This window comes from Mytilinidion resinicola, assembly GCF_010093595.1.
Source record: "Mytilinidion resinicola strain CBS 304.34 unplaced genomic scaffold BDZ99scaffold_7, whole genome shotgun sequence".
NCBI lineage: Eukaryota > Fungi > Ascomycota > Dothideomycetes > Mytilinidiales > Mytilinidiaceae > Mytilinidion > Mytilinidion resinicola.
Genome location: NW_022985443.1, coordinates 1,324,620 through 1,352,607, shown reverse-complemented (window position 1 = coordinate 1,352,607; position 27,988 = coordinate 1,324,620). Strand labels below are relative to the sequence as shown.

The window sequence follows — 27,988 nt, the reverse complement described above, 5'->3', positions numbered from 1 at the left end:
TTTCCAGAAAGAAAAACTCCAATCTCAACCATGCAGTTCATAGCCTTAGGTTTATTCCGAAGTGCTGTACGAGTTAGAGCTTAGTACATGTACAGTCTTCTCGAACTCACCTAATGTAAATCGATTTCACGTTTGTGTAGTCTTGCAGGGCGAGCTTTCCCATCTCTTTGCCTACACCACTGCTCTTATACCCGCCAAACGGCGCGGTAGGGAAGAGCGCAACGCCTGCGTTTACACCAATGTGTCCGGCCTGTAACTGCTTCGTAACCCTGAGGATACGACGGTGGTCTTCCGTCCAGAGGTAGGCTGGCAGAGTCAGCAGATGAACTCAAACTGGAGCGCACCACTTACCGGCTAGTCCGAATTCCGAATCGTTTGCCATGTCCACAGCTTCCTCCTCCGTTTTGAACGTCCTCACAACAAGAACAGGTCCAAATATTTCCTGCTTGTATACCGCCGCATTCGCATCGGTGATCTTGAAGACGGTGGGTGTAACATAACTTCCTCCCTTCTCATACTTCTCCCCACCCGTAACGAGCGTTGCTTCCGTCTTACCCTTCTCGATAAACTCGTTCACTTTTTGGTACTGCACCGGATCCACGACCGGCCCAAAAGTCGTTGACGGATCTTGGGGATCTTCTCCAACCGAAATCGCCTCAAAGCCTGCCTTTATCCCAGCAATAAGCTCGTCCGCGATATCCTCATGCACATACACCCTGCTCGACGCGACGCAGACCTGTCCAGCGTTCTGCGTAATGCCCCGCACCAGTTCTGGAATCGCCTTCTTGATATTCGCGTCCGGAAACACGAGTGCTGGGCTCTTCCCTCCCAGCTCCAATGCACACCTCTTCATATTGCTGTTGTTCGCCGCATCCGCAATCTTCTTCCCAGTAGGCACACTCCCCGTGAAGCTAACCATATCCACCTTCATATGGCTCGCTAGCATCGCACCCGTACTCCCATCCCCCGTGACCACGTTCAGCACGCCCTCCGGCAATCCAGCAGCAGGCAGCAGACTCGCCGCAAACAGCGAACTCAGCGGGCTTTTCTCCGGCGGCTTCAATATAAACGTGTTACCGGTCGCTAAAGCGGGTGCAGCCTGCATGCATCAACTCAGCAAGAGCGCATTTCGAAAAGGAGAAATACAGACCTTCAGCGCAAACACCATCAACGGCCCATTCCACGGCGTGATCCCCGCACAAACCCCTAGCGCCTCCCGCCGTATTATCTTGTAGAACCCATCCGCGTCATCGCTCAGCACGTCGCCCTCGATCTTGTCGCTCCAACCCGCGTAATACCTTATTATACTACTGATAAACGGGACTTCGTACTTCAGCTGCGAGCGCACGCGCCCAGAGCAAATGGACTCATAGAACGCGGCTTCTTCAGCATTGGCATCGAGCAGATCTGCGAACTTGTTGAGCACAGCGCCGCGCTGGCCACCTGTGAATTTGGACCAGGGGCCGTGGAAGGCAGTGCGGGCGGAGGAGACGGCGGTGTCGACGTCGTGCTGGTTGCCGATGGCGTGGGCGGAGGAGACGAGGGAGTTATCGTAGGGGTTGTAGAGGGAGGAGACGGCTTTGGAGGCGGGGGTGACCCACTGTGAAGATTATCAGGACAATCTTGCAAAAAAGAAAAAGGCTACGAGAAGTTTGGAAGGTATCATACCTTGTTGTTCAGGAATACCTTTCCCTCTACCGATTTAAGAAATGCTCGTGATGCGAATGCCATGGTGTTTATATATTTCCCGACTTTCCACCTTTCAAGTGCTAGGCCTCTCGCGATTACAACGCAAAGTCAATACCAACGCACAAAAACAGCTCTCAGCGGAAAATTGCGCGACGCGACGAGCTCCTAGCTTTAGAGTGAGCTGCAGAGCTAGAGCTTCTACCGTCCTCGGATTTTCGGAACGCGAGGATGTGGGGGGACTGAGACCCTTCCACTCCGCACGTCAACTAAGACAGAGCGCGGGACCTGTAGCTTGCGAGGTATTCTGGGATTACGTATGGTTCCGGCTTGTCGATTTGCCTTACCCGTTCCCCACAGATAGTAAGGAAATTGTTACTCTGTTGCGGTGTCACGTGCGAGAGGGAGGGATGGTATTTAAGAAGTGATGAGGCAGTGCTGCGTCTTAGGTTCTATAGTAATTTGGCAATCTGTAAGATGGATGCCGCTGAATTCGTACGTGATGCCCTGATGTCTGGCAAGATCGTTTGTGAATGTAGGTGGAAAGGTGAAATCTCGATTGATCAACTGGCCAATCAGCGTGAAGTGAGAGATGATTTAGGAAATTGGAGCCAATCAGCGTCCAGGACTTCGAGAAATTCCGCGCAACCTTAACAGAACCTCCGCTCTCGAGTCTTCAAACCCTCAGTCGATGATTGGACACTTGCAAGTGGAATCTCAATATTTTCCAAACTAGGAAGTTCTTGTAGGTGGGAACATACGACTCCAAGTGCGTTTTGAGATGCGAGGGGGGAGGAAGACCAAGAGAATGGAGAGCAATGGACACCCCACGAGTTGCCAATTCGTAGTGAGAGTTTTTTGCTTCTCTACATTCCATGAGCATCAATCTCCGAGTATGTGGCGTCTTCCTTTTGTTTTCTCTCAGACACAAGATAAGACGTCGAGTGAAGCAACGAAGAAGTAAACAAAGACCGTTTCACCTCGCTAAACGGTCCTCCCCAACAATAACATCAGCCTCTATTGAGCCCCCGATTAGGCTTTCATTGTAATGCTTTCGCAATTGGCGGATATCCCGTTACCACGTGCGGCCTTATTGAGCCCCAGATCTGAATAGGCCGTTGAAGTCGCCATCAAGCAAAGGCGTTCACACACCTCTACCTCCATCCTATCCCTCAAAACATCACAAAACCGGCATCGAGAACGAGCGTCGAACAAAACACCACCCTCCACCGTCGCTACCGGCTTCCTATCATTCGGATGGCCCCATCCCATCCCTACCAGCGCCTCGACGCGCCCGACCAAACCTCCTCCACCCACCGCAAACCCCTCATCACCCCCTGCCAGCTCATCTCCCTCCTCTTCACCCTCCTCTTCCTCATGCTCGTCATCTTCCAAGCCCAAATCCTATCCGTGTTCGCCAAGATCCACTTCGGCCAATGCTCGTGCGCGCAGCCAACACGAACCGAGACCTTCCACGAGCGCGAGGAGCTAATGAAGTTCGGCGAAGAAGGGGATAAAGCCTGGCGGGCGCTGCTACCAGCAAACAAGGAACCGGATATGTGGGAGGGGGTGATTTTCGTGGCGTTGAATGAGACGTATAGACTGCCGTAAGTACATGCACGGAAAAGGCGGCGGAGAAAAGTGAGAATGGAGCTGATGGGTTGGTGAATGGCAGGTATGGAGTTAGCTATCTTCATGCGCTGCATTGCCTAGGCGCGGTCCGAAAGACGCTACTATATGGGGATTCGGGACGGTTGCAGCATAATGTCGATAAGCAGCATCATGTGGGGCATTGTTTGAGCTATGTTGCGCAGGTAAGACCTCTCTAGATCGTGCTTCATCCTCCTCTTTTGCCTGGCTTACCCGTTTGCTAGCATGTTCTCTGCTCCGCCGACGACACGATCGAGCGCGCCTCCCCACCGAAAGACGCCGCGGGCAACTATATCCACCAGGCCGACGGCATTGAGGGGAAGGGGGAGATTCACAGATGCCGCGACCGGTCGAAGACGGAGGAGATTCTTGGGAAGCTGAGGGCGATGGAGACGTTGAAATATCCTGGGAAGAAGGGAGAGGCGGATACGCTGGATGCTTTGTACGAGGAGTGTCCGGAATGCTTTGGGGAATGAGGGAGAGAAGGGAGGAGAAGAATAGGCGAGACTCTGCTTTTGCTGCTCGTATTGGCCTCCTGATTATGCGCAGGAACCTACAGAGAGATACGTAGATGAACTGATGCTCCTTATTTTCTAATCTGAATGATATCGTCGTTGGCCCAGACAGGCTTGTTGAAGTTGGCTACGTCACACGACGAAGGTCTAACTGCTCCACGAACATCCCCTAGGCTGCTGAGCCCTAATAGCACTATTCTCTCCAATGTTTCATAGAAGGCAAATGAGCTGGGCGGATTCTGATGAAGTTGAGGTGCAATGGGAGGATTTGGAGCTGGCGACCTGACTCGGGGCGCACGTGACCTTATCAAAAGAAAACTATCCTTAGACGCGATTTCCAATTATACCCTGGAAGACAGTACGAAGTGTTCTCAGGAAACTCTTACAAAGCATTGAAAAATGAGTGGGATCTAAAATACTAAGGTGCATAACCTCAAGCACAATTCATTCACGTGATATTCCCACCACCAACCACCTCACTTTTCACTGGTCACTGGTGGATCCACTCCTCACCTGCAAGTGGGTTCTTGGCCCTTCCGGTTCCACGACGATCCACGCTAGCCAGTAGTTAGCGCCTTGGCGTCATTTCTCCCACCTATATAACCCCCTTCCCCCTCGCTCCTTCTCAAAAATCATACTTGTAAGTCTGCTCTTCCTCTCCTGCTTGGTTTGTATCAACGCTGACAATCCTCACAGACCTTGTTGGGGTGGCTGAGCTCATGAATTCGGTCCACCTGGCAGACTGTCCTGCATTGCACACTGCGGCGACGGGCTGTTATGAATCTCCTTCGGGGGCTTCACCGGCGTAATTTTTGCTGGTCCGCTGTCTCTATTTACGGCTTTTCATTGATTTTCTCGCCTTGTGCGGGTGGTTGAAGAAGAGTTTTTCGCTGGGTGCGCTTGGCCAGGCTGGCTGCACTCGCGCTGCTGCTTGCTGATGGAGCGCATTGTTTGGTGTGCTGGGGCTTCGCTGTCTTCATGGTTCGTGTCGCTGAACCTGCTGGTGGATGTCGTCGCTGGTTGCTGGGGGTTTTTGGTGTCGGATGCAGCTCTACGTTGCCAGCTCGATCGGCCTCGCCCTCCAGGCCTCCTTAATCGGCCTCAACCACTCGACAGCCTGATGCTAACGATCATCCTCCCTCCAAGTCTTCGAGTCCTATCAGTAGGTGCACCGCGCCGCCCATCTACCCTCGTCCCGCCGCCCCGATCGCGAACCATCACCATCATCACCGTAACGTGTCTTGTCCTCAACCTCCGATCAATCACAACGTTCATAATACTGTGTTCAAAGTCCTTTTGGAAGAGGTAATATAACGCAGAGAGGGAATTCCTTCGTTAGCTTTTGCCGCTTACTTGGATCCACAACCCTGCTTGGAGTTTCATTGCGTCCTTCATCACAGGCCTGTATCTTGCATCGTTAGGCAAGGGGTATACGGGTACATATCGTGGGCATGGCAGCACGCAGACACAATTGGCGAGGCATCGATAGTGCGGCGAGGAAACTAGCATTTAAAATGATGATCCCCCTCATGTTTCTTGATGGTGCTCACTACCTAGGTAGCGTGCTGCTGTGCATAGGCAGCTATGCCTCGGATAGTGAGTTCCTTCGCAATCTTATTCCGATGGTTCTCGGTCACGCTGAGATTCGTGTCGTCGTCTTTGGCCATTGGAAATGGTATTAAGATCTCCATTAAGTCTAATTGTACTGTTGGCAACCCTACAAGCAGAGTTCGGCTAGCATCTAGCTGCTAGGGACAAACACTAAGCATTTACCGCTCACCATTACCGGCGTCGCAAGAGGCCCGCGAGCCCCACCGCTGAGATCATACGCAAAAGAACCGTCATAGTCATCCCATCGGACTCACCGCCTCTCGACCATCCTGAGGATACACGCATCTTCCCAGTTCTCTCCTCAGACCCACCGCTCGAGGATTCATACTCAGGCATACCCATAATGAGGTCTAACATCCCGCCCTCCAAGTTCCGATCTCACAACGACCGACCCTCCAAGTTCCAGCCCGTTTCCCGGTCGGGAATCATCTCAGTCGCGAGCAATGCCTAACCCTTAACATTCTAACCGGTGTCCCAAACAGAAATCACTTTAGCTACGAGCAAGGCCCAGAACCGCGCTATTTAGAATCATGCTACCGCTGTTCTCACGCGTCGATCTGCGATAGCACCACGTTCACGCAGGTCTCGCAGTTTTCATGAGCGGCTCCTTACGGTGGCAAATCGTTCGCACCATTTCCGGCCCGGCTCAGCCGAAGACGGCCTCATGGCTCTGAGCAAATGGTACATACATATCATTGTGGAACGACCCTACGCAGAAAAGCCGCCCGCCTCCCATTATGCCAAGGAATGTATAGCGTCTCTTGGTATGCAGACCGCAATACCTACAATTGCCCAAGCCCTAACAAAAGGTACCCGGCGAGTTCTTCGGTGCATGTTGTATCGCATAGCTCCTACGACAGATGACCTGAAGGCGATCGGAGGCAACATGGAGGATGAACGGCAGGGAATATATGTAACATCCTCACGACCCCGTTGCGTGCTGAGGAAGGCGATGATCTCGACGAAAACAATGATCTCGACGAAGACGACGCTCTTGAGGGTGTGTATACTGGTAGTGGTTCTGGGACGCATGGAGGTCGTGCAGAGGAAAGAGGGTTGTGGTATCGAACCCATCGTCATCTCAGTAAAAATAATCGCGCACATGGACCGGAGAAAGATTCCACTCACAACTTGTTTTGGAATCGACCCAGCGTTCAGCCCAACTTCGTTGCACTTGTTGTTTTCAAGGAACAAGTACCGACTGAACTAGTGCTCTTTGCAGAGACTCTCATGATCTTGCTTCTCCGTTCGATTTCCATTCAATCCATCTACTCTCTCCCAAGCATGCCCTCCTGGATTCCAGCGCGGGCTCCTAGCTGAGACCAGCTCAATAGTTCTTAGCCCCAGCAATATATAGCTCCATTCGACGATTTTCCTGCCGCTCGCAAGGAGAGGGCCCACAAAGAAGTCAGAAGGGGCGCTGGTAAGACACAAGAGGTTGAAATGTGATTGGATGCTACGAAGAAACCACAGGCTGTGGAGCGAATCACGACAAATGAGTTCGCCGTTTACATTTGCATGGGACTGGCATCTACTGGGTCTGGCATGATTGCTATGAACTCCATCTTTCGTACGAATTTCAATATCCCCATACCCGTTGTCTCGCCTTTTGGCATTACACAGGGCGGCAAAATCCGGCTTGCCTGGCATTTCCATGATCAAGACCCGTCCCATCGGTTCGCCGACTATGCAAGAGAGTCCGATGCCGCGTGAGCTTTTGCTGTGGAGCTGGTGAGCAAGGGAGGTGAGGAGGTCGAGCATGGCTTTCCCCAGCGACCAAGAAGATCCTAGCGGCGGAGATGCCCGCCGCGGGTGAATGTTGAGGTTGGACAGCCATTTAGATGCCTGACTCTCAAGTTGATTGATGTTTGTCCAACTATTTTGGGCTGGTGGATGAATGCTATGTTCCCTTATTATATAAATGCGAATTGCTGAGTGACCGAATTTGATGAATGGTATTGAACATGACTCGAAAACTTAACGTCTACTCCTGCTTTACGCTGATGAAGGACTCAGCACCTTTTGCCTAAGTTAGGGTTGCGAGATAGATAAAGAATTGCCGTATGCATGACTGTACGCGTTGAGAAGCTGCGACGCGGGGCTGCGGGGGTGACATCGGGTCCCCATAAATGTCCTTCCTCTATCTATAACAGTAACTTCTCTGCAACGCTTCTCGATGTGAACTCCAAGAAATCCATCTATTGTTTCTTGACGAGAATCTCCATTCTCAATCATGTCCAGCACATCAGACTGGCGCGCCCTCGCCGCCTCGAAGCGCGAGTCCGTCGCTGCCAAAATCCCCGCTGAATGGCGTCTCCCCAAGTCCTTCACGTCCCAGTTCACTCAAACATCCCGCATCAGCGTTCTGGACGTTCCGCGGAAGTCAGGCCTTTTGAATGACCGGGAGCTGGAGTTGACGGAGAACTACGATGCGACCGCGTTGGTAGAGTTGATGGTTGCGGGGAAGGCGACAAGCTATGAGGTTACGACCGCGTTTTGTAAGCGCGCTGCAATTGCGCAGCAAGTTATCAATTGCTGCACCGAGATCATGTTCAACGAGGCACTGGTGAGGGCGAAGGAGTGTGATGAGTATCTGAAGACGAAGGGGAAGCCGATGGGGAAGTTTCATGGGTTGCCTATTAGTTTGAAGGTGAGCATTTCATTCAACAGGAACAGTTTCGACACCAACTTTCAATTTATTTTCGCATCAAGTTTATCTCTGCACAGATGTCCCTATCAAGAAACTCTCTTTCCCTTGTTTCCGTGCTCTAATACGATTACAGGACTCCTTCAATGTCAAAGGTGTCCAAAGCACACTGTGCTACGTCTCTTTCCTCAGCCATCCTCCAGACACCGAGAACTCAGCCCTTGTCGACATTATTCTTAGTGAAGGTAAAAGTGAATATCTTTTGCTTGGAGCTCGGCACTAACACTTGCGAAGGAGCCGTCATATACGTCAAGACCAACATTCCACAAACTATGATGACGGCAGATTCTGATAATAACGTCTTCGGACGGACTTTAAACCCTAACAACCTTTCCCTCACGGCCGGTGGTAGCACCGGCGGCGAAGGTGCTCTGATCAAGTTTCGCGGATCCGTCTTAGGCTGCGCCACCGACATCGCAGGATCCATTCGTCTACCAGCTCTTTGCAACGGCGTCTTCGGTTTCAAGCCCACCGCGCAGCGGATTCCCTTTGCTAGAACAACACCTCCGGGCCGTCTTGGAAGCCCGTCGACCATATACCCAGTCATCGGCCCGGAGGCGCACTCAATTCGGGATATGCATCTTTTCCTAAAGACGGTGATCGACAACGATCCCTGGGAGCTCGACGAGAATGTCCTTGCTGTCCCCTGGCGAACTCTTACTCCGCCGTCCCGCCCAATTCGACTGGGTCTCATAATCGAGGATCCTAGCTTCCCACTGCACCCGCCCATTCAGCGTGCCTTGCAGTCCGCGGCCACCGCCATCAAAGAAGCAGGCCATTTCATCGTGCCCATTCCGACGACCGATATACCCTCTATCTACGATGCAGCGGCGTTGGCATGGAAGTTCTTCCTCCTCGACCCGCAGAAGACGGCTGTGAAGCATGTTCAAGCGTCTGGCGAGCCATGGGTGCCGTCTATTCCAACGGTCACGTTCCCTCAAAATCATGGATGGGAGCCGTCATTAGATAATCTGTGGGACATGAACGTGGAGCATGCGAAGATCCGGAAGGTGTTTCACGATATCGTGGTTGAGAAGAAGCTGGATGTGATTCTGATGCCTGGATATCAGGCGACGGCTGTGCCTCATGATACTTTCGGAGTGCCGATCTATACGGTTTTGCCGAACTTGCTGGATGTGAGTTTTAGGGGACGATGCGAGATGGGAGAACTGTGAGCTAACAAGAAAACAGTATCCCGCTGCTTCACTGCCGTATTTGAAGGCGGAGAAGGAGCTGGATAAGGACTTTGTACGGACGGACGTCACATACGCACCGCCATGTAAGCAGCACTCTCGAAAATCTGTAAGCATGATGTGCTAATGTCTTGTTGTAGATACGCCGGAAGCCGTCGAGGGCGCACCCTCCTCTATCCAGCTCGTTGGAAGACCCATGAAAGACGAAGAATTGCTGAATATCATTGAAACGGTCGGGGAGATACTCAAGCTATCGACCGAGTAGACTTTAACGAGAAATGATATACACAAAGGAGCCACTGGCTCTCGACATTCATTGCTCTTGGCCGCAAGTTGCTATGTATGCCATCCATCGAATAGGAGAGCACCTCTTGAAAATTTAGAACATTCATAATCAAGAAAACAGCTGATACTCGACTGATGTATGTATGCACGAACGAGACCTACTAACCTTTAGTAGATGGCGCTGCACATCTATTCATTTATGCCGGTATACGTTCGACTCTAGGAATCACGTGGTTTTCATACTACACCCTATACATGCAAGAAGACGCGAAGAAGAGGAATTGAGGACTTGAGTACTGAAAGGGGGATACTTTTGGGGCTACGTAGCTAGCATCCGGGTTCCGGCCTTGGTGGTCTACTAGATCTGTTTCCAAGCCCTACTACGATGGACACCTGACGGGTCGCTATTTGATACCGTACGAAAGACCTAGCCGCCGTCGATACGATACTCCAGATCCCGCAGACGCATTCCCGATGTTCACGAGCAGCGACCTTGAAGATGGCATTTGAAGTCTGGCCTGCACGCAGGGGCACGCGAGGTATGAATAAATCGAAAAGCCCTGACTCGATCTAGCCCAGCCACCAAATAATGCACTAACCCCTAACCAAGTCGAGTAAAGCTGCCCAGATAACCGCCGCGCCTGGCCCGCCCTGGACGCCATCAGCCGCAAATCCCCACCGGCCACACTCCACTGACCCCTGACTAACCCGCACACGAGGCATCTGGACGCCTTTGGACGTGTCTGCCAAGCCTGCCAAGACCCCCCTTCCGTCCTCACGGCGCGACTTCACATCGCCAAGGCTTTCTTTCCACCCCGCGCGTTGAAAACATAGGGCCAAATCTGCTTTGAGATATGGCCTTGCTTGCATACGGATGTAAAGACGCCACACCCGTTCAAATAGTGTCGCGCAGCTCCGACGCAGAACTGTGGCTTGCACAATCACGCCGTGGAGAGTCAACGCTGGCATGAGCTAAAATGCGCCTTTAGGAAACTTAAAGATGTTAGGCCGGCACGCGTGGTTTGTTTCTTTGTCGAGTTCTTCTTATTTGCCCGCCAATCGCTATTGGGCTTCTTCGTTGAATCTTACTCCATCATGCGTATCCAACTTTCGCTGGTGGCAGCTCTCTGCTGTGCTTTTCCCGCTGTCTTTGCCCATGTCGACGGCAATAGCCACTCTCACGAGCGCTCTACTTCGTTGAAGGTTTCAAAGGACGGGCGATGTGGTGGATATACTGGACAGACGTGTGACGGATCCACTTTCGGAAACTGCTGTAACAAGGACGGGTGGTGCGGGAAGAGTGCCACATGCTGTGGGACTGGATGTCAAACAAAATTTGGGACATGCAAGAGTGAGATCTCGACGGATGGGAAGTGTGGAAAGAATGGGAAGAGTTGTTTGGGAAGCAAGTTTGGTGACTGCTGTAATAAGGATGGCTACTGGTATGCTGAAGGGTGACTTCAGAGGCGACGAGCGGAATACTGACGGACGCATAGTGGTAAGTCGACTACGTGCTGTGGAAAAGGATGCCAGCCTGACTTTGGGAAATGCGCGTCCTCGACTTCCTCCACAAAGAAGACATCCTCGTCGACAAAATCCTCAACCAAATCTACGCCGCATTCGTCTTCCGTAAAAGCCTACTCAACGCCTAAGAAGTCTTCTTCGTCTTCAATTAAGGCCTATTCTACACCTAAAAAGTCATCTTCCTCCTCGGTCGCGTCGTACTCGACGCCCAAGAAATCCTCGACCTCCCTAAAGGCATACTCTACGCCTGGCAAATCTTCCTCCTCGTTGATCAAATCATCCTCGTCGAGTCACCGGGCCACCTATTCCGGTTCTTCGCCATCGGTCTCGACAAAGACTTCATTGTCGTCTTCTTACCTGACCGTTCACTCTACGACTTTTAGTGTCTCGTCATCATCTTCTCATGGAAGCTCCTCATCCTTTTTAGTCGCTAGCAGCTCTTCGTCTTCAGTAACTGGCAGCTCTTCGTCTTCAGTAACTGGCAGCTCCTCTTCCTCGGTTTCGAGCTCAAGTAGCGATAGCTCCTCCGTCAGTATTTCCTTCTCCGTCGCGACCATAGTTACCCTCGACGTTGGAACGACGAGCAGCAGCGGCCCGGGTTCTCCCAGCAGCACCTCCGAATCTGCTTCTCCCTCATCAAGCGCTGCCACTCCCACCGCCACGCCACCCGCATGCCCTAAGCCCAATGGTTCATGCGTTATAACTGAAGACACCCACTGGCTTATCGCTTGCGGTGTTACGTATTATGGAGCCGATGACCGGGACAGCCCGCAGGAGCTTGACAGTCTCGATGACTGTATCGCCGCGTGTTACGATATTCCCGCGTGTATGGCGGTTTCGTGGGTGCCAGGAACGAATGGAGGACCTGCCTTCTGCTATCTCAAGACTTCGGTTACCGAGGAGGTTACTAACGACTGGGTCTTTGGAGCAAAGGAGGTCGATGCGGACGAATGTCCTGCAACTGATAGCAGTGCTTCGGCTTCGGGTGCTGCCTCTACTATTTACTCCAGCACGGATGCTGGAGCCTCGGAGACTGCCTCGCCAACTACTACTACATTTGACGAAGCGGCTTTCCTTGCAACATACACGTACTACGAGGTCCCCCTTCCAACTTTTGACACCATGATCGATATCGAGCAAGTTGCCCCGGCCCCTACGCAGATCTGCTTTGCCGACCCAACAGATAGCTCAATGCAGTTTGTAAGTACCTCAATGTTACTACACACGTCTTGTCTAACACCTATCAGGAAGTACTTGATACCCGCGGTTATCCAATCACTGATAATGCAGGTCAACTTGGTCTTCCAGCGGACCCACCCACAAATACGACCGTTTATCCGTTTTATCACTTCGAGACTCCGGACAATGCGCCCGCCGGATTCCAGGATCTTGTCTATGAAGGGCCTGATGGCAACAAGTACGCCGCACGTAAAGATGACGGCTCCGTAGTCCTCGTCGATGCCAGCACAAATGGCGAAAATGTAGACGGCTACGAAACCACTGTTTTTACCATCGAGTGCGATGGCCGTATGGCAATGGGCACCCCATCTGCCCACTATGTATGGGCACTGGACGGCGATTTCACCAAAGCCCCCGTCGGTACCGGGCATTCTAAGATCATTCTCCTTCCTCGAGCGGCTTCTATCCAGATCAACCCGAAGAGCATCAGGAAGAGTGTCACCAGCGACACAAAGGCTAGGCGAAGCAGGAACAAGCAGAACACCAAGCGCAGCGACTACAACGGGGGCCAATCCCCGCGCTGCCCTGCCAACCCCCCTGAACTCGTCGCCAAGGCTCTCACAAAAGAGCAAGGCGGCCGCGACCCCCAATCCAACGGCTGCGGCCCCGCTGGTATTGGCGGCTACCTCGTCCCCGACTACAAATTTACCCCCTGCTGCGACAACCACGATCTCTGCTATGGTAAGCCCCCTCCCCTCTCCCCCGTTCCCCCTCTCCCAATCCAATCCAATCCCCCCCGCTAACCCCCCTCTCCTCCAGACAACTGCGAAAACGGCCGCAAAGAAAACTGCGACCACAACTTCGGCTCCTGCATGCACAGCGTGTGCGACAAGATCCCGTGGTGGCAGCCGCTCGACCAGTACGCGTGCCCACGCATCGCCGACTTCTATGAATGGTTCGTCGAAACCTGGGGCAACAGCGCCTTCAGCGAGGCGAACAAGGAGCGCTGCGGCTGCTTCTGCCCACACCGCTACGACAACTCGCTGCCGGCCGACGACAGCTTCAACTGCGGCGGCTGCGGCAACCAGTGCCCGGACAAGACGCACTGCAAGGCGTCGAAGTGCGTGTGCAACCAGGACACGTGCGGCGGCAGCTGCGTCGACGTGCAATCGCACCCGAAGAACTGCGGCAGCTGCGGGAACGTGTGTAGCTCCGGGATTTGTAAAGACGGGGCGTGCTACACGCCCACAGCGGTCGCGATCACGAACAAGTGCCCCGCGGACAAGGCGTGGCTGAACATGGGCCGCGTGTTCTACTACTCCAAGTACGGCTACGGCAACACGCTGGGCGATGTGCGGGACCAGCGGGGGGACTCGGACGCGCTGTACTACGGCGACCCGGAGCGGTTCGCGCTCACCAACCACGGGCTGGGGTTCTCGAAGGGCGATTGCTGCGATACGTGCTACTCGATGGACGACTGTATCTTGTTCTACCTGCAGACGCAGTATGACGAGGTGTATTGCTGGACGGTGAATCAGGAGCGGAGGGATACGCTGTTCACGGCGCTCGAGTTTAGCCCGCCGAAGGCGCAGTGCCATTATGGCGGGTTCGAGCTCGAGCCGGCGAGCGGTGGGGGGCTGGATAATGGGTGGAGTGAGAGTGAGGTTGAGTTTGGGCCGTGTGTGAATGGGAATGATCCGACTGGGGATTGGTCGAATCATTTGTATGGGAGTTAGATGGTTGGAAGGGGTCTGAAAGGGGAGGGGGGAGGGTGGTTCAGTGGGAACTTTGTATATATTGTGGTAATTTGATTCTGTGTATATATCGATGAAGAGATTCTGGCTTGATAGCAATGGGCGTGGAATAGAATGATGTATTCGAAAGGAAATTGAAGACTGCTCACTCTTTTCAATGCTCCTTCTCTAGCCCTGTCGAAAGTCCTCCGGGGACGACGTAGTTATTGTGGTGTTCAAACCAAAGAACCGATATTTGCATGGTGATTGAAGCCCAATGTACAGGCTACCGTCTTTTTATTCCCCTTGCATACCCTTCTATCGCTCATAAATCATGCCCTCATAACTATAATAACACATAATCGAAGCATGCCAGAAACGTAGTCCAGCTACCCCCAAACACGTCGAATCAGACCCACATTGCACGCAAATCGTCCTCTGGCCAGTATTTTGAAGGTAAGATCACCAGTCCTCCTCCTCACTCGAATCATCCGGAACCGTATTCACAGGCCGAGTAAGCTTGAATGGCGCCCCAGTGACGTCTTTCCCCTTCCAACCTAGATACACATCGAACTCCTTTAACCCCTTGACCTGCCGCAGCGGTGCGAGCATCTTCTGCTCACACTCGTTGTCCCTGAAGCCGTCGAAGTATTTTAGGTCTACTCGTAATCGTTGTAGACCTGTCATGCCGGCGATTATCCGCCATATATCCTCCCACGTCGCTTCGTCATGCGGAGGGTATAAGGCAGTGTTGAAGAGCATTCGCTGCGCGAAGACGTCGTAGAGTGGCCACGTAAGGTACCATTCTATACGGAGGGACTTTATAGCGTTGAAGCGGGAGGGGAGAATGGTAGCGGAGAGGTAGCGAAGACAATCGAGGTCGATGAAGGAGAAGGTATTCGTAGAGTATAATAGAGGAAATGCTTCGGAGTACCTATTCCACACCCGATTAGTTAGCATTAATGCTTCCATGATCCATAATTGAAAGAAGGAGTGCTGCGTTCGGAGTATACTCACACCTGCCGACACGTCTGCAACAACGGCAGCACATCCCCATCACTCCCCTGCGGCTCCTCCACCGGCATCCAGATATTACTGCTATCCACGACGCCCCAGCAGCTATCAGCGCACGGCCCCACGCCATGCCACCGCTTCGGACAGGCCTTCTCGCTGTTGGCCTTGCACCGCAAATGCCCCAATTTGTTCTCCTTGTGAATAACGTGCATCACGTCGTTCCCAAGCACGGCCTTGTATATCATCTCCCGCAGTTCCAGCGGGAGCGCCATCAGCCGCGACTTCTCTTGGAATATGGTCGTCTGCTTCAGCTCCTCTGGCGATGACGGTACGCCCGGCTCTTCCGTCTCTGGCTCCTCTGGGAGCGGGATCGAGAGCGCGCGTTTCCGCACGACGAGCGGACGGGGCGCCTTTCGCTGGCGTCGCTCGAAGCGTCGTTTGTCCTCTGGCTCTGAGCGGCGGCGCAGGCGCCCGGGACAGAAGCATGCTGCGAAGCCGACGTAGATGCAGACGCAGGGGCCGCAGAAGATGCTGAGGAGGACGCCGGAGGCGCGCATCTTGTGATATGAAAAGGGTGTGTTTGTAGAAAGAAAGGAAGTGGGTGTTAAGTCATGATGAGAAGATAATTGAGGGAAGGTGGTGGTGGGAGGAGGCTGGACGCGGCGTGGTGTTGAGGTACCACGGCACACGGGGTCTTACGTAGCTTGAGCCATTCCAGGGGCTAGGGGGTCTGGCCAACTTCAACTACCAACCTTTGACAGTCTCTCAACCATACAGGCAAGCTATCCAGCGGCACTGGGAAGCAGCTGCCATAACGTCGACGATGGTTGGCATGATTATCGATCTTTGTCGACTGAAATATGCGCGCACCCTCGACCGCATATGAAGCATCGCGTACCTATCGATAAAGAATCAACGGAAGCCAAAGTCGCTTCGACTTTGGATAGAATGGCCTGGATTTGGATGAAAATGCCTGAATCTTAGACATGGCAAGTCCGTTATACCTATTTAAAGAATAGGTCTGCTCATAATCATTCAATGGATCTCCTCAATCGTGGCGCCCTCGTGAAACTGCCCATTCGGATCCATCTCTCTATTCCGGACTACCAATATCTAGGTTTGTGCTCCATATTCAAAAGAAATCGGTCTACTAGCCCTATCATCGAAGGATACGTCCGCTACTGAAACATAATACGAGACGAATGAGCTAGTCATCATATGCATTTCTTATTTCCCTCACTGTTGATCCTGCGAGCAGGAGCCAGTAAAGAAAAGACTGCACATGGTACGTGCTACAACTTTCTGGTGAAGCATAAAAGGCCGGTATAAATGAAATCGAAGCATGCATATTGCCTAGGGTTTAATTTCTCGTACAAGAATGCCCCAGTTTTCAATATAAAGAAACAATTACTAAGTCTTTCCGCAAGGTGTACATACACCCAGATTTTCACAATACTCCCTAGGCCGTATCAGACACCTCATTCGAAAAAAGATAAGAGAGCTATTAGCTCTGATGTCAGACAATGTCATTCATTCCTTTCAGACTCGTACGTCCCAATCAGCGCGACCACTTCCGGATGATCATATTCCTGGGCTCTCTCGATAGCTTTCACCCCAAGACTATCACACTTGGTCGCATCCGCGCCATGATTCAAGAGATATTTCACGGCTTCGGCATGACCGTTCGACGCAGCATAGCTCAGTGCTGTTCCGTACAACCTTGGAATCTCTTTGAACGGACGGGCGTGGTTGTGGAAATTGTCTAGATCTAGCATATTGTTGACATCTCCACCTGCCTCCACTAACGTCCTCAGGATCTCTACCCGGCCGAATTCACCAGCTCATTGCATGGCATTTGTGCCATCGATGGCAGTACCGTACTCTAGAAGGAGCTTCAGTATCGGTTTGTAATCACGATAGATGGCAGTGGCAGCATAATCTCGTAAAAGTTCGTGGCAAGGGCGGTCCTTGTGGCCCGGCTCGTCTTGGAGCTGCAACACCGTCCACTCAATCGGCAGGTAGTGGTTGAATGTTCGAGAGGAGTTCTCTACGAACCATCCAGGGCCGGCGCCGTTTCTGAGCAAGTATGAAAGAAACTTGGAGTTGCACCCTCGGACTGCCCAGCAGACTGTACTACTGAAAACGTTGGGGCCGCAGCCCCAGTTGATGATTTGCGGCTGCTTAGTATGGTACAGCTTATAGATGTCGAGGCCGGCGGAGCAGGCAGATATGATCATGTCGGCGGAGAAGTTGGTCGAGAAGGTGTGCTGGAGGAGATAGTCGACAACGGCTACTTGTTGCTTTTCGGTGGCTTCATGCAGAAGCTGGAGTAGTCCTTCTTGACGATTGTAGGCTGTCGTGTCGATGGCGTCGAGGTATTTGACTTTGGATATGTTTCCGGCTGAGCAAGCTTCAAGAAGCGCCTCGTCTGGAGACCAGGGAGGAGGCCAAGCTGCTTTTGCGGCTTTTCTTACCAATACCTCAGGAGGCCCGTGAATTGGATGCTCGCCTTCGGACATGACGTTTCAAGCGGTATCGGTGATACAAGGAATCAGCAAGGAGACTAAGTCAGAAAATGTTGTTGATGGCAGGCTGAAGGACGATGATCCGATGTTCAGGTAATGACATTGCGGCGTAGTCGCGAAGCACTGCCTCCATTGGCGGGCTGCTTACCCTCGAAATCTCAGCAGGAAATCAATCACGTGACTAAGAATCCCATCAGTGAGCGAAAGAATTGGCATGTCATTTGCTCAAGGTTGGCCGTCTAGAACTCGACATTGTGTGCTTTCCGCCTCCTGTTCAGAGTAATGTAACATCAGATTCCCCTATTATTGCTCCGCAGCATTCAAGTCCAGATGAGGCGTTATCTGCTAGTTGGGCGCGCATAACGTTACCGCGACTCAAGGACTGCACCAGGAGGTGTGGAGTATATCGAACGCCACCATGTGCCATTATTTATCTGTAGAAGTCCGAGAAGTAGGCACACGATACGTTTGATTTTCTTCTGTGAAAGGTGAGCCCTCAGGCTGACTCTGCCATGGCCTAGATATTTGACTTGAACATCATAAAGCCCCCAGCCGTATGATATGGATGAACTTGCCGAACGAACTCCTCGCGGTCACTGTATATTGATTGAAAACCTCAAGACGTGATGAGACGTTGTTGTAGCTTTATCTCAGTTTACCGTGTCCTCAATCCTCATGAGGGTTTAACGCCAAAATTTCCAGCCATCAAACCTATTTTTAATTGCCCGGTTGTATAGTTCTAGGCCGGCCGGCCCTATCTATTCTAGTAATAACTTTTGCAGTTGCAATAACACCTATCTAGCAGCCAGTCTTATCGAAATTCCAGGTATTCTTATCTTAAATTCCATATTCTGCCTTTATATTATGCACAAGTTTAAACCAGCCTTAAATAAGCACAGGATCTTTGCATTTAGCACGCTGGTAGTTGTACTTGCAATTCTATTTGGATTGTAGGTTGTTATAACGCTTAATAAAGTTATATACCCATCGCTCGCCAACTGGTTTAGCACCAGGGTGCTGGGTAGTTAGTAGGCCAGCCATCTGCCGTACAAATGCGATTCGTGGCGGCATACCGCGTCGATCTGATGATAGAATCCATTGCTTGAGGCTCTCTTCTTGTGCAGGTGTAAGACGGCGATTCGATGCGATAGAATCGCGTTTTGGTTTGATGCCCTTGACGCGTAGCCGGGCGGTGCTCCGGGGCACATCGTACGTGCTTGTTGCTTTTCGGAAACTTGTAATTTGGCCTTGCTTGTACGCTTGAATAGCTAGATCAATTCTGCCCTCTTTAAAGAGGTCTTCTCGTTGTTGTGGTGTAGGCATTGAGGCAGTAGTTGAGTAACGCGTCGCGTTTCTGCGATTTTTGATGGGGTGGGCAGGATGCCCGCACGGGCAGCTTGCCCGCAGAACACGTTAATCATTTCCTAAGACTCCTGGTCGCTCCTCAATCTCATATGCCAATTACCCGAGCAATGAGACAATCGCTCCGGATGTACTCGAATACTATTTGAATACGGCTTCCTGCTCGGATGACTTGTGTTAGTCCAGTCTAAATCCTGTTCTCCGCAATGCTTGGTGGTAGATGCTTGGTGGTAGATGCTTGGTGGTAGATGCTTGGTGGTAGACTTAACCCTATATGGTCCATTGCGCGACGAGATTTGTTCGTGGCTGAAGTGCAGAATCCACACTAATATTCCGCTAGGCTGAAAAAGACCTGACGCAGGGTTACATCCTTGTCATCATATCGTCGTCAACTTTTGTCCTTTTACAATTTTAGAAATTCGGCCCCATCAGAGATCACTGAGGCGAGACTGTTGTACTTTGCTTCACAAAGCCGGACTCCATGGGCAGTGCTGATGGGCAAGATTAGGCTGCTCCCATCCGGTGACTGGGCGCAGGAGAATCTGTCGAGACTAACAACCACCATCAAGTCTCTGCGTGGATAGCGCCGCGCACACCATGGTGAACATTGGTGGGCGGTCAAAGGGTTGCTCGACCTGTCGAAAACGGCGGGTCAAATGCGGTAAGCTCTCTCTATCTGGGACGCACGTAACCGTCGACTAAACTGTCCCGAAGACGAGAGCCACCCCATCTGCAGGCGATGCCAAAGCTTGAACCTTGAATGTCACGGCCCTAGAGGCATTTCTTTCATCTACGATAAGCTAGCAGGGCCTATGAAGACGCAGACGCGGACGGCCTTGTCAGAGGAGGCTCCAGTACTGCTATCAGCCACGCCCAGGATCGTCGGCTTCGATGTATACATCTGCTACACCCAGGCGCACCTCATACGCGATGGCCTCATTGCATCCACCATAACAGACATCAAAGCCGCCGATCTGGTACCCTCTGGTACAGCTGTCGCCAGCCGTCAAGTCTCCCATCAGGCCATCATGAGCTTCGCCACGATCCTTTTCGGCATCCAACACCGGCAGGCGGACATCACCAGACAAGGCTACGCCATGCACGGTGTTGCCCTGAAACAACTCAACCAGGTATTATCTGATACGACACGGCACAGCCGTGACGAAGTCATCGTCGCCGTGGCTGCATTGTCCATCTCCGAGTTATTGGTGCCCAGCGGCCCAGATAACTATTTGACACACATGATGGGCCTGGAAAGATTGATAGATCTCCAAGATCCTGTGTCATTCTGGTCTGAAAAGTCGTCCGGATTCTGCAAAGGCGTACGTTTCATGATCCTCCTCGCCTCCCTGAAGCTCTGTAGACCTTCGATCCTCGCCAAACCAGATTGGAAGAAAGCCATGAGAACGAATTCCTCCTACCAAGAGCTACAGGAGCAGGACCTTTTTGATGTACTGGCAGACTGTAGCATCTTGCTTGCCGAGCGCGATGCCATGTTATCAGCTTGGAATACAAACTCGATCAACGCTGGAGAGCAGCGAGACGACATAGAGCGACGAGCAAGCTCTCTTCTTATTCATCTCTACGAGTGGAGACGGCGCTGGGATACCGATCTTGAGAATATTTGCTCCGAGACTGCTGTATGTCCTTCTGGACTCGAAGAATCACAGTTCATACACAATGAGGACCCCGAGGCGCCATTGGTCACAGCTACTACGATCCCGAACGTCCCTGCCGCGATCATGTTGATGCTATACAACCTGGCGCTTATGCGTGTTTTGCAGATTATAGCGACTCTACCTCTCGAGGAGTCTGCGACACGAAACATTTTGCAGCAACTCGAGACCGCTAATGAGTGCCGTGCAAATGAACGGATTGCGGCTAGGGAAGCTTGCCGCTGCATTCAGTACTACTTGTGTATAAGACGCCGCTTGGACGCAAGCGCTTCACCAATCATCCACTGGGCCGTTGCCACCGCCTGGACGGCACTTCGCCGTGACGACTCGATCGAAGGGGCATGGATGCAGGATTTGTTGTCCAAAAAGGGCCGACAGGTCGCTGCTGAGGGTCTATGGACCACATACCTATGGTTAAACTCGTTGCCTGAGTGAGCAATCGACAGATAATCCAAGGTTGCTTTGTACAAGGTAAATAAGTGTTCGTTTCATCATTTGCGAGTAGAAATCTTCCATCCATTGCAAACTTACAGACTCGAAAATGCGGCCAGTTAGTTATATAAATAGAAAAGAGTTTGTGAATTATTTCCACTCTGATATTCTTCTAGTTATCTGGTCAGCTGGGCAATATTATTCGCGGTCTAACCCGTAGTGCATCCTCTCCCCGATGCCACGGCTGCCGGCAGAGCGCGGTTTAGAGCTCGTCACAGGAATCTTACGAGCCTCCAGAGCCGTACCCACAGGGGCATGGATATCAGAAGGGCTTGGCGGGCTTGGTCGGAGACACTGATTAAGGCCCCCACTCATGCATTCTCAGCCCACATAAATTGAGTTAGTGAGAATCGATCCTACGCTATGCCGCATGGAGCTCATTACGCGACGACGCTAGTCTTCGCCTCCCTTAGAAGCGGGACTATGTATATCGGCAAGCATATATAGTTAACTATATCTACTGGAAGTCCATCCGTTCTTGGACCAAATATTTCCCATTGCCCTACACGATCTCAGATGTCAGTTTCGTCCCTGCGCACTCACCCCCATTCGTAGTAACCGTCCCCAATCGAGGCTCGAACTGCAAGCAGCTGCCGCTCTACTCGGGCCTAAGACCTTCATTCTTGAAAGGCTTACATTCGCAGCATTCCGTATAGAGCCACCCGAGCCTTCTTTTCATCACCATGGAGCCGTGCCATGGATGCATCCAGGTGCGCCACATATGACCTCCAAAAACTGAATCGAGGCAGCCACTAATAGCAATTCAAGGGCACCATCCACGAAGGCCAACCCCAGGGCACAGAGGAACTAGTCCACGGCCTTAACACCTACGTGGTGGGCAACCGAACCAACCCGCGCGCCATCGTGGTTATGTACTCGGACATATTCGGCCTGCTGCTCCCCAACAACAAGCTCATCGCCGATGCGTATGCCAAAAGTGGCGAGTATCTGGTTTACCTCCCAGATTTCTTCAAAGGCGACCCTGTGCCGCTCAAGGTAGCCGACGTGATGATCCCCGTTGATGCAACCAGGCAGTCGACCTTTGCCAAGTACACAGGCCTCCTCGCCAGTATGCCAACGTTTCTCATGTGGAGGGGGAGGCACAAGCATATGTCGACTGAGCGGATTTGCGTGGAATTCCTGCAGAAGCTGCGCCGCAACACTCGCAGAGGCCAGAAGATCGGCATGGTCGGCTTCTGTTGGGGAGGGAGGTATGCAGTCCGAGCCGGACTGGCCAGCAACGCAGTTGAGATCGACGGCGAAAAAGTGCCGCTAGTGGATGCGGTGGTGGCGCTGCACCCGAGCAACATGGTCGTCCCCGTGGACGTCGAAGCGTTGGCCGTGCCTACAAGCTTCGGCTGGGGCGTCGAGGACAGTGTCGTGAGCTTTGACCAAAAGGCCATGGTGGAGGAGACGCACGCCAAAGTCGCGGCTGCGGGAGGAAAGGTGCCTATAACAGAGCACAAGACCTATAATCCCGGTCGCCATGGTTTCGGTGTGAGGGGCAACCCGGACAACCCGGCGGAGAGGGCATGCCTCGAAGGCACGGAGAAGCAAGTACTGGACTGGTTCCAGCGGTGGCTCTAGCATGCGCCAAATACATATTCCGTAATCTACTTTTGTTGTATCGAGGGATGGACTCTTATAGGGATGTGACTTACAGGTATAACCTGAGAGACCGACACGAACGAGAACTCGAGCGGGAACACCAGCAGGTCTTACGATGATAGCGGGATGACGCCAGAAGAGCTTCGCTGGTGCGGCTCTATGCGTGCTGCTATGAGCTGAGTAATTACAAGACGAAGCACAATTCAGATTTGGACACTCATGACGTGGCCTATTGGGTATTGCAGTAATAATTGGATTCAGCCTACTAACGACAAGAACCACGGTCGCCAAACCGTCTCAGCCCAGTCTATTAGCCAGTGAAGAACCGCTACAACCTTCATCGCGTCAAAGCACGACCTTGTACTCCCAATAGCAATCTCCTCCCATATCGTCATCTTCTGGTCTTTCTTAGAGACGATCAATAAGTGCCAGTCATGACCTTGAGCGATTAGGAGTGGGATAGCGGGCCAGGGCTCAGCGGGACGAATGCGAGTGAGTCGTGTTAGCCAGGCATCAGTCCATGTCGCGATCTGAGGTTTACCGTCGGTCCATGACTTCATGGGGCCCTTGGTTTCGACATGGATAGCAATGGGATTGCGACGGGCCCGAGTTGTATAATTCCAGGACTTGACAGACACTCCAGGGAGCGGACGAAGGCGGTGCCAGGCTTGGTCGATGGCCGCGTCTGGTTTAAGTGTGACAACGTAATCAACGACGCGGCCGGGGAGAGCGGAGCGCGCGAGCGAGGCGGGTTCGATCCTGGCCGTTTTTCTACGCCTATGAGCATGCGACTGTCTAGGTCACATGGGAACTCACACGTTAAAGATTGCAAGAGTTTCTAAGTGCTTGCTTGTACTGTAGGCGAGTTGGAGGAGTGGATGTTAGACTTTAGAGTTCTACTTATCCTCAGAGACGCCGGAACTATAGTCATACTGCCGTGCCATCACCACAATATTTAGTACCTGCGCTATCGAAGGCATCGAACCGAAGATGCAGCGCTGCTTAGTATCGTTCACCCAAGAGTACTGGAATCGTATCCTGTCCATTAGCGGTAGAGCAGAGATAATAGCACTTATATTATTATACCCTAGTATTCCAACACCGTCGGCACTGCTGCCTACCCCTCACCCCTACATTGCGTCCATCACGAACGCTTCCTTTGATGCCAGAGACTCTGCAAACGCTGTTCTCGCAGTCATTAGTGCCTAAGAACTCGACGCAATTCATCGAACAGTGGGCAAGCCACTGCGATAGTTGCACCGAGCCAGATACGGCGTTTTAGGGAGGGTTGTGCAGAAAACTCATGTGTGCCAGTGCATGATTTTTCGACTCACGATCCTCCCGCTCTCACGATCCTCCTGCACTAAGCTTAAATGGGGATGGTTCAGTTCTTGACACTATTGAAACACGCGGTAAAATCCAAAGCACCAATGCCCCTTTACCCCTGATAAGCACATACAGTCTCCGAAGCACAAATGCAAATCGCGAACTCCATTCTTTCCCCTAGACAAAGTATTCAAATATACAGTATCATACTCTAGTCGTGCGTGTAGTCTTAAGAAAAGCCGGTTGGTGGTGGGGGAGGTAGAGACGAAATTAGTGGTGGGGGAGGTAAAGACGAAGGTGGTGGTGGAGCAGGTACAGACAACAGAGGAGGCACTGCTTCCGTACCAACACCTGCTGACATTCCTTAGGCCGTCGAACCAGCCGACTCTACCACGCCACCCTGCTTCTTGAAGATGCTGGATATGCCCGCCGCAAATAAAGCAGAAACTGAGAATATGAACCACTGCAGGACACTCAAGGCTGCTCCCGCGGTGATCTGGATTGTTGACGCGGACTCAACCTGGGTAACATACTCCATCGCAGCAGTTACCTGGCTAATAGTCAGGGCCGATGCTAAAGCAAGTCCAACTGAAGTCTATATAACTGCGAGAGTGGCTCGTCTAAGTGATTGCCTTTGCTTTTCTAGGTCTACTTTGCCTGTTTGTGATGCCTTAAAGTGTTTTTTTAATAATAAGACTAGTAGAAGACCGATAACAAGCAATAAGCTAGTGGCAGCTAGCAGGTAAAGAATTATCTTAGATTAGATTATAAGAGCGAAAGAAACCAACTCCTTTAAGTCTAATATGTCACCGCTGCTAATATTCCTGTTAGATATAAATTAGAGGACCCTATCGGCCGTCTTGCCAGAGCTTAATTAGCAGATTAAGCGGTCTAATATAGAAGCGCAGATGCCTACTTAGTTATTAGCAGTGCTTACAGAACCTAGGAAAAGGTAAGTATTACTAAAGTAGTTAACCCGTAACTTAGAGATTGTGGAGGTTATGCTATTTCTTAGCTGCAATTTAACTGCAAATATGTTTCCTATTCCTAGAGAATTGGATACACATCTAGTAAGACTTAGGCCTGAATGCAGGTTAGCTTAATTACAGCTATTTGAAAGACTTGGAGTGCTACTGTAGAAGAGGATAATAGGTATAGGAAGGATATAGACCCAAAGGCGATAGTTAATATTTTCTTATTAGTGAGTTAATATGGAGCCATCTATTACCGAAGTGTCTCTGAAACTTACGCATGCGACTGTCTACACTGTCTACACTGTCTACACTGTCTACACTGTCTACACCTATCTCGACGTAGTATTTTTGGTGTTTGAAGAAATGCAATAACTTCTGTGTGATTTATACGGCTGGACTGTTCTGCGGAGGTAAGTAAGGGTACAGCACCGCCTATTTATCTTTCTGAGTAACCGCACTATGATCTCTCCGGGAAATGGTATAAGTATTTTAAAACACTACGATGGTGCAGTGCCACATAGCACGCGCGCGGCTTGTTCTTGAGGCACTAAGATTAGATCCGTAGAGCTTTGGAAAAGATCCCAAACCATTCTGTGGTGCTACTGAAGCGCTCGACAGGCAAGGAAGCCAGGGGTGTGGGCTCTCAAGGCGTCGAGAGTCAAAAATGGCCATCCTGTGAGTCCATTTTCCAGACCCAACAGTTTCGTTCTGCTCCAAAGTAGCGTTTTGGAGTCACAGAAATCATGAGATGCAAACAGCTACGCCGCAGCCGATGAACGCGATTTCAACACCAATAGATGTGCGGCAGTCAAAAAGCTGTGAAACCTCAACAATTTAGTTCTGTTTCAAAGTAGCGCTTCAGGGTTCCCGTAAATCGCGGGTGATGCCAACAGCTGCGCCGCAGCCGATGAACGCGATTTTGACACCAATGAATGTGTGGCAGTCAAAAAGCTGTGAAACTCGGGGGCATTGCGCGCGCTTGTCAGTCGATCAAAGTGTCGCAAAATCTGCAATCAACCAAGTTTGTTTCGCTTTCTGAGCCTTCAAGACGGCAATTGGTCTTGGTGGCAGAGTGGTGTGGAGTCTTGTCAGGGTGCGCTAGGTCGCATCTATTGGAGGCAACCTCTCCAGAAAGGTAGCTGCCTAGGGGTGACCCCTTGTTGAGTTGCTCTCGGCCTACGCCATAGCCAGCGCGCATGGAAACAACTTCTACAGAGAGTTAGTAGCCTCTCTTCAGCTCTCGTTCAATTCCTTGATTTCTACACAGCCTCCTTCGTATTTGAGGTCTCGCGCGAACAGCCTCATACGTCAGCTCTGTCTTATTGAGGAGGTTCGAAGACCTCATTATATACATAGAGAGGGGCCACCCCCCAGGGAGGTACGGCATCAGTTAACACCGACTTTCAACTCAAGTAGTGTGCTTCGAGGCTAACCACTGTGCCGCATAGCAAACCAACAGGGCCAACGAGCTGAACGGGGGAAAATCGAGCTAAGAAGCAGAATATGCAGCGGCTACCTGGCGTTAAAATCTTTTAGTAGCACCTCGCACGATCTTGCTTTCGCCGCAAGTGACAAATTCTGGACAGACGGGCTCAGGGCCGGCCACTTCGATAAGCCGATTCGCGGATAAAATTGACTTACAGTGGAAACAGGAGATGCGCAGTTGGAGAACACAGCGCAGAACAAAAAAGACGCCACCACTTATAGATAGCTACCAAAGAGTAACAGCCCAGCTCACCGTGTTTCCAGAACCACGCCCCTACAAGCTGCGACAACAGCGACCATCATCTCCCCCAGGAAGCCGGCCGGGCTGCTGAGGCTATGTCATCGCCTCGAGCAACTTAAAGTCGCTCGACAGTAGACAGCTTCTATGGAGCTCTTCATTCCGGCGGGAGGGAGTGGGAAACTCGGTGTATGCCATATTGACAGGCCTCAAGCTGCACCATCTCGTCGACGTTGTTGTAAATAAGCGGCAGCAGCAGCTTTGCGAAGTCTAGGAAATGTATCTGGTACTTCGCAGAGGCAGCTTCGAATATAGCAGGGTAAACGCCAGCGCAGCCCCAGTCGATGAGCCATACCTGGTTATCGGTATCTAAGATAAGATTCCGAGGACTTAGATCTCCATGAATGAGGACAAAATCCTGATAGTCGATATCTGGAACATCCATTGCCGCATGCTTGAAGAATTTGCTGAGGCCGAGTTTCCAGTTAAGCCACTTCTCGAAACCTTCTTTGGTGGTAAATGGTCCTGCGCCGTAATCACTAAACCATGTACCACGAGATATCCCTCCGCTAATAACTCCTGGGCTGCTTAAGCGTACGGATTGTAGCTCTTGCACCATTACCGCGACCTGGGCGGCGATGTTCTTTTGGAGCTCAGGACTAAAATGGTCCCAGCAGCTGTCTAGGCAACGACCATCTACGTAGTCCATGACTATGTAGCCTTTAACGCCAAAGTACGACGGGTAATCAATGTTAAAGCATTGGTATACTCTAGGTAACCGTACTCCTGGAAAATTTGTTGCCACGTATTTCATAGTTTCGCCTTCAGAGGCTTGAACGCTTCTCCCGTACTTGAGAACAAGGTTGCGGGAGAGTCGTACAATCTCTACTCCACCGAACGAATGGAGTACCGGTGCAGCTTCGCCATAGGCTATGAGAGTCTCTTGGGGCATCGTAGAAATATCGAAGGTTATGCCATCCAGTGGAAATTTGGTTGAAGGGTCCCTAGCGGCGGGCTATTACAGTCCTATTAGCAGATAGGACGGCGAATAAGACTAGAGCACTCACGTCAACAATAGGCTTCAAGGTCATAAACGGTGGGAAAGGGGGTTCCATAATAGTACAGGCTAATGGAACTGATGGCGGGGTAAGTAAGGTGTAGTTGTTAGAAGGGAACGTTCAGGACTGCAGGTGCGTGGGTCATGA

At 51.6% G+C, this 27,988-nt stretch overlaps 11 protein-coding genes across 11 annotated transcripts; 6 read left to right on the top strand and 5 right to left on the bottom strand.

Moving 5' to 3' along the window:
- Positions 1–106: 106 nt before the first annotated feature.
- On the bottom strand, positions 107–1,731 carry BDZ99DRAFT_487377 (aldehyde dehydrogenase; the record flags this gene model as incomplete). The annotated part of the gene is made up of 4 exons (XM_033722826.1): positions 107–306; positions 352–1,099; positions 1,151–1,600; positions 1,669–1,731. The coding sequence occupies 4 exons, from the start codon at positions 1,729–1,731 to the stop codon at positions 107–109; spliced, it is 1,461 nt and encodes a 486-aa protein (XP_033578750.1).
- Positions 1,732–2,815: 1,084 nt separating this feature from the next.
- BDZ99DRAFT_461773 (uncharacterized protein) lies at positions 2,816–3,941 on the top strand. Its single transcript, XM_033719695.1, has 3 exons — positions 2,816–3,293; positions 3,362–3,500; positions 3,561–3,941. Exons 1-3 carry the CDS (start codon positions 2,944–2,946, stop codon positions 3,810–3,812), a joined length of 741 nt encoding a protein of 246 aa, XP_033578749.1. The 5' UTR covers positions 2,816–2,943; the 3' UTR covers positions 3,813–3,941.
- Positions 3,942–4,707: 766 nt separating this feature from the next.
- BDZ99DRAFT_280653 (uncharacterized protein) lies at positions 4,708–5,298 on the top strand. The gene has a single exon (XM_033713993.1). The coding sequence runs from the start codon at positions 4,789–4,791 to the stop codon at positions 5,158–5,160; it is 372 nt and encodes a 123-aa protein (XP_033578748.1). The 5' UTR covers positions 4,708–4,788; the 3' UTR covers positions 5,161–5,298.
- Positions 5,299–7,627: 2,329 nt separating this feature from the next.
- BDZ99DRAFT_508068 (amidase) lies at positions 7,628–9,936 on the top strand. Its single transcript, XM_033724297.1, has 5 exons — positions 7,628–8,112; positions 8,246–8,354; positions 8,404–9,305; positions 9,361–9,448; positions 9,503–9,936. The coding sequence occupies exons 1-5, from the start codon at positions 7,696–7,698 to the stop codon at positions 9,625–9,627; spliced, it is 1,641 nt and encodes a 546-aa protein (XP_033578747.1). The 5' UTR covers positions 7,628–7,695; the 3' UTR covers positions 9,628–9,936.
- A 768-nt stretch (positions 9,937–10,704) lies between these two features.
- Positions 10,705–14,154, top strand: BDZ99DRAFT_569746 (uncharacterized protein). The gene is made up of 5 exons (XM_033727916.1): positions 10,705–11,276; positions 11,346–11,534; positions 11,599–12,371; positions 12,419–13,091; positions 13,170–14,154. The coding sequence occupies exons 1-5, from the start codon at positions 11,195–11,197 to the stop codon at positions 14,084–14,086; spliced, it is 2,634 nt and encodes an 877-aa protein (XP_033578746.1). The 5' UTR covers positions 10,705–11,194; the 3' UTR covers positions 14,087–14,154.
- On the bottom strand, positions 14,128–15,739 carry BDZ99DRAFT_497429 (uncharacterized protein). The gene is made up of 2 exons (XM_033723515.1): positions 15,101–15,739; positions 14,128–15,017 (listed from the first exon to the last, which is right to left on the bottom strand). Exons 1-2 carry the CDS (start codon positions 15,652–15,654, stop codon positions 14,546–14,548), a joined length of 1,026 nt encoding a protein of 341 aa, XP_033578745.1. The 5' UTR covers positions 15,655–15,739; the 3' UTR covers positions 14,128–14,545.
- A 514-nt stretch (positions 15,740–16,253) lies between these two features.
- BDZ99DRAFT_560192 (ankyrin) lies at positions 16,254–17,616 on the bottom strand (the record flags this gene model as incomplete). Its single annotated transcript, XM_033727285.1, has 2 exons — positions 16,254–16,916; positions 16,974–17,616. 2 exons carry the CDS (start codon positions 17,614–17,616, stop codon positions 16,624–16,626), a joined length of 936 nt encoding a protein of 311 aa, XP_033578744.1. The 3' UTR covers positions 16,254–16,623.
- Positions 17,617–19,519: 1,903 nt separating this feature from the next.
- Positions 19,520–21,238, top strand: BDZ99DRAFT_440707 (uncharacterized protein). Its single transcript, XM_033717729.1, has 2 exons — positions 19,520–19,645; positions 19,699–21,238. The coding sequence occupies exons 1-2, from the start codon at positions 19,582–19,584 to the stop codon at positions 21,093–21,095; spliced, it is 1,461 nt and encodes a 486-aa protein (XP_033578743.1). The 5' UTR covers positions 19,520–19,581; the 3' UTR covers positions 21,096–21,238.
- A 597-nt stretch (positions 21,239–21,835) lies between these two features.
- Positions 21,836–22,951, top strand: BDZ99DRAFT_497426 (alpha/beta-hydrolase; the record flags this gene model as incomplete). The annotated part of the gene is made up of 2 exons (XM_033723514.1): positions 21,836–21,862; positions 21,921–22,951. 2 exons carry the CDS (start codon positions 21,836–21,838, stop codon positions 22,737–22,739), a joined length of 846 nt encoding a protein of 281 aa, XP_033578742.1. The 3' UTR covers positions 22,740–22,951.
- A 50-nt stretch (positions 22,952–23,001) lies between these two features.
- On the bottom strand, positions 23,002–23,806 carry BDZ99DRAFT_508066 (uncharacterized protein; the record flags this gene model as incomplete). Its single annotated transcript, XM_033724296.1, has 2 exons — positions 23,002–23,531; positions 23,694–23,806. 2 exons carry the CDS (start codon positions 23,804–23,806, stop codon positions 23,018–23,020), a joined length of 627 nt encoding a protein of 208 aa, XP_033578741.1. The 3' UTR covers positions 23,002–23,017.
- A 2,727-nt stretch (positions 23,807–26,533) lies between these two features.
- Positions 26,534–27,898, bottom strand: BDZ99DRAFT_497425 (kinase-like protein; the record flags this gene model as incomplete). The annotated part of the gene is made up of 2 exons (XM_033723513.1): positions 26,534–27,798; positions 27,851–27,898. The coding sequence occupies 2 exons, from the start codon at positions 27,896–27,898 to the stop codon at positions 26,941–26,943; spliced, it is 906 nt and encodes a 301-aa protein (XP_033578740.1). The 3' UTR covers positions 26,534–26,940.
- Between the last annotated feature and the right edge of the window lie 90 nt (positions 27,899–27,988).

Excerpts from the sequence above, each read along its gene's own strand:
- BDZ99DRAFT_461773 (XM_033719695.1), top strand. The coding sequence starts at position 2,944 with ATGGCCCCATCCCATCCCTACCAGCGCCTCGACGCGCCCGACCAAACC. Across the intron at positions 3,294-3,361 it reads AATGAGACGTATAGACTGCC|GTATGGAGTTAGCTATCTTC; the intron begins GTAAGTACATGC and ends GGTGAATGGCAG. Across the intron at positions 3,501-3,560 it reads GTTTGAGCTATGTTGCGCAG|CATGTTCTCTGCTCCGCCGA; the intron begins GTAAGACCTCTC and ends CCCGTTTGCTAG.
- BDZ99DRAFT_280653 (XM_033713993.1), top strand. The coding sequence starts at position 4,789 with ATGGAGCGCATTGTTTGGTGTGCTGGGGCTTCGCTGTCTTCATGGTTC.
- BDZ99DRAFT_508068 (XM_033724297.1), top strand. The coding sequence starts at position 7,696 with ATGTCCAGCACATCAGACTGGCGCGCCCTCGCCGCCTCGAAGCGCGAG. Across the intron at positions 8,355-8,403 it reads CGACATTATTCTTAGTGAAG|GAGCCGTCATATACGTCAAG; the intron begins GTAAAAGTGAAT and ends ACACTTGCGAAG. Across the intron at positions 9,306-9,360 it reads TTTTGCCGAACTTGCTGGAT|TATCCCGCTGCTTCACTGCC; the intron begins GTGAGTTTTAGG and ends ACAAGAAAACAG.
- BDZ99DRAFT_569746 (XM_033727916.1), top strand. The coding sequence starts at position 11,195 with ATGCGCGTCCTCGACTTCCTCCACAAAGAAGACATCCTCGTCGACAAA. Across the intron at positions 11,277-11,345 it reads CTACGCCGCATTCGTCTTCC|TCATCTTCCTCCTCGGTCGC; the intron begins GTAAAAGCCTAC and ends ACACCTAAAAAG. Across the intron at positions 11,535-11,598 it reads TGTCGTCTTCTTACCTGACC|TCGCTAGCAGCTCTTCGTCT; the intron begins GTTCACTCTACG and ends CATCCTTTTTAG.
- BDZ99DRAFT_497429 (XM_033723515.1), bottom strand. The coding sequence starts at position 15,654 with ATGCGCGCCTCCGGCGTCCTCCTCAGCATCTTCTGCGGCCCCTGCGTC. Across the intron at positions 15,018-15,100 it reads TTGCAGACGTGTCGGCAGGT|GTACTCCGAAGCATTTCCTC; the intron begins GTGAGTATACTC and ends GGTGTGGAATAG.
- BDZ99DRAFT_440707 (XM_033717729.1), top strand. The coding sequence starts at position 19,582 with ATGGTGAACATTGGTGGGCGGTCAAAGGGTTGCTCGACCTGTCGAAAA. Across the intron at positions 19,646-19,698 it reads AAAACGGCGGGTCAAATGCG|ACGAGAGCCACCCCATCTGC; the intron begins GTAAGCTCTCTC and ends ACTGTCCCGAAG.